Source organism: Alligator mississippiensis, chromosome 3 (genome assembly GCF_030867095.1).
Source record: "Alligator mississippiensis isolate rAllMis1 chromosome 3, rAllMis1, whole genome shotgun sequence".
NCBI classification, from domain to species: domain Eukaryota; kingdom Metazoa; phylum Chordata; order Crocodylia; family Alligatoridae; genus Alligator; species Alligator mississippiensis.
The window spans coordinates 222538634-222547762 of record NC_081826.1 but is presented as its reverse complement, the minus strand read 5'-3'; the positions used below and the strand labels follow the sequence as shown (position 1 = coordinate 222547762).

Genomic DNA, 9129 nt, shown 5'->3' with positions numbered 1-9129 from the left:
ACCTCGGGCCCTGCCCTGCCCTGCCCTGCCCTGCCCTCCGCGCCTGCACCCCTCTTCCATCGACGGTGCTGGGACCCCTGCGTATGCGCAGTGACGGAACCCAGCAGGCCGGCCCACGGCAGCGAAGTGGCTCTCGCGAGACTGTCCCCCGCTACGGCAGAGGGGCGGGAGGTGTTGTCAGCGGCTGTGTGACGCCAGTGTGGGAGGGGCTTTTTTCCTTGCCCCCAGCCCCGCCCCGCCCGCGCGCTGAGTGAGGGTGGGGCTGGCGAGGCTCCGCCCCCGCGCTCCGCCAGCTGCACCGGCCTCGGCCGCCGCCGCCCAGCTCCGCCGCCGCCCGCGCTCGGGGCCGCAGTCAGACCCGCCGGCCCCCGGCGTCATGAATCTGCACCAGGTGCTGACGGGGGCCGTGAACCCCGGCGACCACTGCTTCTCCGTGGGCAGCCTCCGCGCGCGGCCCGTCACGGTGAGTCCGGCCCGGCCGCAGCCTGCAAACCGCAACGTCCCCCTGCCTGGCCTCCGCGGAGGCGGGCGAAGCTCCTCCCCGCCGGCCCCGCACCTGTGCCCGGCTCCTGCGGGTGTGGGGGAGAAGCGGCTCTGGCCCGAGCCGGCGGTTCTCCACCTGGCTGGGACTCGGGGCCTCCTCCCTGCCCCCCCTTCCCTGTCCCTGGACTCGGCCTCCCCCCTCCAGTCCCTATATTAGAGCCCCCCTCCCTGCCCTGTGGTCTCTGGACTCGGGACCCTCTCTATGCTCCCACTTCCCCCCATGCCAGGACTTAAAGGCCCCCTACTGCCCCCCATGCCAGGACTCAGCCCTCTGCATGCCCCACTGCCCTCTTTTCCAGGACTTGAAGGCCCCCTTTTCCCCTTCCCCTCCCCCAGTCCCTGGACTTGAGACCCCCTCCCTGCTCCCCTTCTCCCCCTGCATTCGAAGTTCTCAAGATCCCCCTCACTGCCCTCCCAGTCCTAGTCCCTAGACTGGAGGCCAGGTCCCTGGACTCACGGGCCCTGCGTTCCCAGTTTCTGGATATGAGGCCCCTTCCCTGCCTCCCGCATCTTAGGACTTGAGGAGGCCCCCTCTGCTCCCACCCCAGTGCCTGGAGTCTAGATCCCTTCCTGTCCCCCCTCCCTGCAGTCCCTGAACTCAACCCCCCCTGTTGCTCCCTGCTGTCCCTAGGCTTGAAGACTTGAGGCCCCCCCTCCCCCCGCCCCCCATCTCAGGACTTGAGGTCCATCCCTAACTTTTGTGAATTGCATGGCACCCCATTTCCAAAACGACCGTGTGTTTTACAGTGCTTATCTCCTTGCACGGGGCTGGGCAGTAGGGGTGGGGACATCACCTAGGCAGGGACAAGCCTGAGCCTGGCTTTTCTGCTTAGTGTACCTGCTTATTCCTCAAACCTCCGGGTACCTGTCAAAGGATCTGGGTACCCCAACACCCTGGCAGAGAATCACTGGTCTAAACTAAGTACCAGGTAGAACAGTGAAGGTTATTTTAATCCCATTATGTAAATGAAAGCAGTCACTTAAAAAGGGAAGTGGGCAGTAAACATTTGGGTCCAAGCAAAGTTGTTACAAGCAGCCCACTCTTACTGCAGTTTGTAAATGCAAAAATGTGGTGGAAGTAGGTATATCTATGTGTAAAATTGCAAAAAGTCCGGTTGTAGATATGACTTTCTGCCAAAATAATTAAATTTCCCTCAGGCTGGCATACAGGAACACTGGAGTTTACCATTTTGTTTGAATGACATTAGGTTATAGGTCATTAAAGATGGTACAATAAAAACTACTTGAAGACCTTGGTGACTAGTTTTAGCATACTTATAAAAGGAAAGACATTGAGTTTTTTTGGGTGGGGGTTGGTTTTATTTTTTAGGGGGTTCAGTGTAGCAACTCTAAATTGTATTTGGAAAGCTTTAACTTTAAAATGAGCATTTCTGAACTTCCTGCTAAGGGAATATTCATATGCCTTGATGGTACAGAAACCCGTTTTCAACTTAATTTCACTTCTACTCATATACTCACTCATTCTCCCTTTGCACTCCAAAATCTTCAATTCCTGCCTCTATATCCTTTTTTACAGAAAAGTAGTCTGTTTCTTTCAGCTATCAGTTCAGCTGACTATTTCAGTTAGACTTGGGAATTCAAAAGATTAAATTGATCACCAGTCTAAACCGAAGACATCCCTTGCAATGTTCCCTCTAAGGAGCAGTGGTCTGTGAGCATGCTGCCTCAGTCCGTGAGCTCGCCACCTCGGTCTGGCGTGGGACACTTACTGAAGGGGGCCAGAGGCTGGAGCTGGGGGTTGGAGCCAGGGCCAGAGGCCCGGGGCTGGAGCCGGAGCCTGGCGTGGGCTCCCCAGCTCCGGGGAAGTACTCCACTCCCCCGCATCAAGGCTGGGGAATGGAGCACTTCCCCGGAGCCAGCGGAGCCCTCACCAGCCCCCTTCCCCAGCCTCCATCCCTGCTTTGCCTCACCTCAAGGAGGAGCCGCTGCCTGCCCCAGTGAGGCTCTGGCAGCTCTGGGACACTGCTCCACTCCCCAACCCTGATGCCATGTGCCTCCTCACTCCCCGAGGCGATGTGGGGGAGTGGAGCGGGGAGTGTCCCAGAGCTGGCTGAGCCTCACTCGGAGCAGGCAGCGGCTCCTCCCCAAGATGAGGCAAGGCAGGGATGGAGGCTGGGGCGGGGGGCTGACGCAGGCTCCTCCGGCTCCGGGGAAGTGCTCCACTCCCCAGCCCTGATGCCGGGGAGCGGAGCACTTCCCTGCAGCTGTCTAGGCTCCTGCCCCAGCCTCTCCTGGTACACGGCCTTGAAAAGGCTGTGCGTGGCCACAGTTTTAGCTGTGCGCGGCCATGCACACGCACACCTTAGAGGGAACCTTGATCCCTTGGTTTCTCTTCCATGCTTCTGATACTGCTTTTCTTGTGGTTTCCGTCTGAAACCCATTCTTGCCTGTTTCCTCTCTCCTTCAGTTATGTCATGCTGGTAGTGTTGATGCTTCTGTACTTAATTAAGCCTTTGGCAGAAAATACTGCATTAGTGAAACTACAAAGAACACAGCTAATTGTAGGTTCAGTGTTGTAACACTAAATAGCAATGACTAGGAAGTATAACTTATTTGGCATCTGTCAGTTTTATTCTGGAACGGTAGTGTCAAGGTAGTCCTGGGAAATGGGGAACATTCTTGGTTTTCCACTTAATTTAAGCTTCTTCCAGTTATATTGGAGAAAGACTACAGACTTCTGCTTAGGGATTCTTCGCAAGTCCGTACATACATCTCGCTGCCCCCCCTATGCTAGCTCTGCAGCTGCAAATTTTACTATGACCTTGGAAGATGATGACAAACTTGTTAACTGAGATTCTAATAATGATAATTCAGGAAGTGTAATGTTGGAAGTTCTGAGGAAGTCACTGGGCCTGGTATTGTCCCAGGCATCTGACTGAGAAGCAGCAGATTCAGAACCTGTAGGTGGTACACAAAAGTTGAAGTAGTCAAAAAAAAAAAAAAAAGAAAGTCTATATTAAAGGAATAGTTGATCTTGTATCTAGCCTGTTTAAAGAATAGTTAAGTCATCTGCTTTTGCCAATTTTTTTCTGTTTGTTTAAATGTTTCTCCTGTTGTCACGCAAAAGGACAAAACAAGATATGGAAGACTGCAGAGTAAGCAAGCTAGAAGAATTATTTTCCCACTTAACAATTTAAACAAAAAATCCTTTGTGTCCCTCCCATAGTGGCTATACTGTGCACAGTACTGCAGCCTGTATAACTAGAACAGTGATCAGGAACTAGTGCTCTGCTCTTGGCAAAAAGTAATAAGCCAAATAGAACTTCTCTGAGTTACTTTTAAAAGTTTAGCTTGTAAGAGCAGTTTTGATTTAAATATAATCATAATGATTCCCATATGTGCATTAAAGTAATTCCTTTAAATATCAGTGCAGAGAGGAGCATCATTAATACAGTTCTTTTAATCATATCCTCAAATCTGAGGAATATGAGTGCCTGTGATTGCTACCTTTTTAATTCTGTTTCATCATATAGAACTGTCAGTTTTCTCCACCTGCTTGAATGGTGCATAAACTGAACTGGGTTGCTTCCACTATTTATTATTTTAGGAGAAAGTCTAACTTTACTGTTAAAACCGTTTAAGGAATGGTTGTTCCACCTGTAGATACTAAATTGACATGATCACTTAGAAATGAACACTAGTATGAAAGGACTCTTTTATCTTAATTTAAATATGGGCAGTTTTTTAGACTGTCATACAAAGCAAAATGAAAATAGCAAGTAAAAATAATTCATGAGTGCTGTGCTGCTTGTTTTCAGCTTTTATTTGGGAAATCTGATTGTTAACTTTTCACCCAACCCCCTACTCCCCAACATCTTCATGCATTTTTACTTCCTTATTTTGACAGATTGCATGCAGTAAACTTGAAGAATTGGGGGAAATGACATTTATGTAATTACTAGAGCTTATGTTTTCATATTAGCATTTAGCCTTGTGCCCCTCCTGCTTAACTGCCATCTCTTTGCATAGTGCTACCTCTAATTCTTGTTTGAGAAAAAGAAGGATGGAAGTTATCTTTAATTCCTGTTTGAGATCTTCCTCCAATTGGTTATGTTCTAGATTAGAGCTGTCCAACAGTGAGTTAACTTCTGGCCCTTGGCCTCCCACTGCCCTTACCTCCTTGGCTCCCTGCCCTCCCCCGCTCTCCTCCATGGGTCCGATGCTGTTTCTTTTGGCCATCTTCCTCCTGCTGCAGCTGCTGCCATGGCCTCCTGTTCTCCCTCAGCCCTAGGCCACTGTGGCCTCTGGGTTCCCTCTCTCTCCTCCAGCTTCTGGTTCCCGTTGCTGCCTCTGGGACTGGCCCAGCCTGTGGCTGCTTGGAATTTGAATGGCACTGTTCTAGATTTGTAAATCTCACATTTGCATGATCCCAGGTTTAACAATTCAAAATCTACTGTATTCTTTTAAAAAGTCAAATGTGGTATATGGCTGTAGGATTCTGAAATCAGTAGACTTTTTGTTTTGTCTTGCAAAACATTTTATTTGATGTTAAAGGTCCTTTGGCTCAAAATCAGCTGAATGTTTAAGGGAAGCCAGTTGGAATATTGCTTTCTTCTTGATTTAAAATAACATGAAAAGTGAGCACTGCCAACTCCCTTCTCCCCCTTCCCCCCTTTTTCCCCACCCTTAAAACTGGCAGAAAAATATCAAAAAGGCAATGAAGTGCATGTAATAATATTTTGGATAAGTGCTTTATGGACTGCAATTCAGATTTATGAATCCTTATAACGTTTCCCTTCTCATGACAGATTGGTGGCAGAACAGGTACTATTTCTTTGTTTCCTAACAAAAGGCATTTCTTAAGGGTTGGTGGAGAGTAGATTTAAAGAAAACCATGTTTTGGAAAGAATTTCATACTGGTAAAATAGGTCCAACGGCATGTTTAGCAAGTATAGATATCTGTGTGACCCAAGAAATCTTTTACGGCATGTACACTCTGAAATATCTGTTGGCTGATGAAAAGTATCATAGGAAATTAATAGACACTTGAGACTGAATGTGTGTAATTTATTTTTTCAGTTTGAATGCAGTTGGGCAGCATAGCGTATTAGTTTGGCTGAAACAAGAATAAATCCATGTCTGCATTCAGTTTCTAGGGCACACTCGCTCTCTTTTTTGGGAGGAATTCATGAACTATGATTTTTCTCTTTCTGAGATGCTTAAGTTTACTACTTTCAGAGGTCTTCCATGTTCTCTCTCTCTCGAATTTTGGCAGAGGCTTTTTGTAGCGGTCCTTGGCACTTGCCTCTGTTTAAGCATCCAGGTTTGCATACTCCAGATGCAGTATCTGTATCACTAGATCAGCTGTGCAATTCTGTAAATGTGAAGTACATCAAATTGGAGGCTGCAGAACAACAGTGGAGAGCTGTATGTAGTTGCACTTTAATCGAGAGTTAATAAAAAAAAACAAACAACCCACATACAAATGTTTGGTGTTCGGTATTTCCTTAAAAGGCTGTGATTTTAAGACAAAGTCACTTCAATAATAAACTATTTTGATGGGAAGGGGAGGGTATTCTAAGAATGTTAAGGAAAGTCTGACCTGCAATAATGATTCATAATTGAGGGATAGGTAGTTATAGAAAATAATATCTCAGAAATAAATTCAGAATGTCACTGCTAACTATTTGAGATGCTGTGCCTAATGTATATTTGATATTTTAACTATAGTTCAAGTAAGATTGTAGTATTCCATTTCAATCGGAAGATAGTTATTATTGTTACTACTGTTTTTTTATAGAGCCACAAATAAAGTGGTGTATATTTTAAACAATCACTACTCTAGCATTCAGCTTTCTTTGTTGTCTGCTTGTTATCTTTATCAAATCTGCAGTATTTGAGTTTAAAACTACGTGGCCTGGATACTTCTGTAATAGTTGATATTAGAGCATTGTTTAATTTTTTTAACCTTAAAATGAATAATCAATACTTTTGTAACTGTCCAAACTGTGTTAAATGGCTTTGCAGATATTTCCTAATTCACCTTTCCTTTAGTGACTTAGTCTTCTGAAAAGTTTTGGTACTGTGGGAACTTATGATGTCAGTCACTGATCCTACAACCTACAAAAAATGTTTAAACAGTAACGGCTGGGACAGACTTGTGAGTTTTAGTCGCTAATGGAGATGTTGGGGAAAGTGAAATCTGCTATATGGCTTAATATGCATACTACAGTACATATTTTTCTTAACTAGTACTAGGGACTTATTGGAACAAATGTTCACTTTCCATTTCTTTCTCATTATTGGAATGACGACTTCAACAGAAAATTGGTGGCAGGGTAGATTGATTTAAATAGTTGGTCTTTTTTTAGTTTATTATTTTAAAGAAAGATTGAGACTCATTATTTGGAAACCATCGAGACAGACAGACTGAAATCATATGGTATAAAAACTCAAGCAGTTATGTAGCTTGACTTAAAAACTGACTAAACATATTTTTTACGTTTGCAAAATGGTATGTGGCATTTCTTGTTTCCTGTTTGATTAAATTTTTACTCATGATTTTTGTCAAGCTGATTTTGGATGGAAATTTGAATAAAATTAATTCAATTAGATCTCCATCTCTTAGACATAGTTTCAGTTATAGATTGGAAGAAGGAAAGCAAGTTTTCCGGGGTGGGGGGTGTTCAGTTGCCAATTGCTCTTTAATTTTGAATGAAATGGTTATTGAATGATGTTAAATGAAATGCTGAAATGAAGAAAATTTAGATTTGTTGTGTCTGAATCTGCAGCAGAGGCTAAAGCTGTCAAAAGCTAATATACTGTTCAGCAAGCTCTGGTGTTATGTGCTTAGTCAGTGATTTCCTTCAGTTGATTGGTTTGAGTTTCCTTCATGCCAAACATGCTGCTTGCATCTAATTTAGATACATTTAATCAGTTTTAGTATGTTTTGATATTTGGTTTCCTTATCAAAACCTTCAAATTGTAAATACTGTAATGTTATTTTTTAAAAGAAAATGTAAATCAAGCCTATGAAGTCTGAGTTCTTTTTTTGTAAAGCATCATAATAGGTTTTGTCATGTCTTTAAAGGCATGCATATATTAAATGATGTGTAGTAGAACATAAGTTTAACAAGCTATGGAAATAATTTATATTTACAATAAAATATTGGTAAATATTTATGTTTGCATCAACCATTGAGTAACGGGTGAAAACACAAACGCAAAGCATGCATATAATTAAATGTGGGCAATGAAAACCATTTAAAAAATAACTACTTGCATTCTGGATACTGGTCTTCCTTCTCCCCAACTAGGACCAGGCTCTGGAAATTAACACTTTTTTTTGCATTTGTAGAATGACTTGTTGGATAGAAAAGCTAAACATTTATCTATATCTTGCTCTACAGCTTATCTGCAATTCAGGACAAGCAGTATTTAGCCTTTGGCTAGTGAGAAGTTTAAGAGTCTATCTGTTCAGTCAGGAAATAGAAATAGGCTTTTTATGCCATAGGGAAATCAGTGTTTCCTTTTTTCAAATGCTATAATGCTTTTGTTCTTTGTTCAGGTACACTGAGATGTACCTTTTTTATTTTACTTGAAATAACAGGTGTTATGTGTAGAGAGAATAGAATATTCCTCATCTCAGAAACCTATATTTTTAGACTTCTGTTAATGAATGCAGCTTAGTTTTACTGGCATATAAAATCATTAGTAATACATGTAAGGACTAAATCAGGGGGAGACAATGCCTGGCTTGACATAATGATTCTTTTGATGCTCTTATGAGAATGGTCTGCCAACCTGATCCCAAGCTAATGTATTTAAGAGAGCCTTTTATTTTGTGCATCATGACTTGTGTGCAGATATGAAATTGGATTTCACATTCTCATCTCTATTGCAACCCCATAACACTTTTTTTTTGGAACCCAAGTGGATTATAAAAGGATCATAGGTGTTTTTCGAACTTACTCCAGATCATACACTGAACTATCAACTGTGGGATGTCATGGAAGTAAAATTGAAGGAGCAGGGGGAAGAATTTGTGAGGCATCCAGTAGTGAGTGTTTCTATAGATATCTTGGATATCTTGGCTTGTCCTGAGTGGTATTAGTGATGCAGCTGGGGTCACCATAAACAAATACTGTCTGTCTTAGTTTGGATGCTTGTTTATTTTAAAGAACAGTCCAGAATTCTAGGGATGTGTATCTGGTTTAAGATGCGCACGTGCTCTTGCGCTTGCTCTCTCTCATGTTCCTCCCTTCCCACCCCGTCCATTCTGAGCCTCTCTGGTTTCAGCACTGAATTCTACATCGTCTTGCTAGTTAGCAGTAGGTGCATCAGATAGTTTGTATAATATTAAAATACCAAATATCTGTACCAAGATTAGATAACCCAAGTGAGATTTTCCTGATTTATGTATAAAGAACCTAGTTGCAACAATTACTTTGTTTATTTTTAGAGAGTGGCTTAGGTCAAGGAAGAAATGAGAATGTTGCAGCAGTTCAAGTTGTTGGCTGTATTATCTTCCATTAACAGATCTGTAAAACTGCATTAGTGTTATCTTAAAAGGAAAACATTTGCTAATCCTTTCCAAAGAAATAATAGGATTCAGGGATAAGAGCT

The 9129-nt window shown here is 43.5% G+C and overlaps 1 protein-coding gene across 2 annotated transcripts in view; it reads left to right on the top strand.

Moving 5' to 3' along the window:
- Positions 1 to 292: 292 nt before the first annotated feature.
- Positions 293 to 9129, top strand: part of DMXL1 (Dmx like 1) — a 140774-nt gene continuing 131937 nt past the window's right edge. The window contains exon 1 of one of the 2 annotated variants that reach the window (XM_059724916.1): positions 293 to 463. In XM_059724916.1, coding sequence (XP_059580899.1) covers positions 377 to 463 — 87 coding nt within the window. In that variant the 5' untranslated portion in view covers positions 293 to 376. The remainder of the gene's footprint in view (positions 464 to 9129) is intronic. The other variant, XM_019478071.2, reaches the window with a different exon arrangement.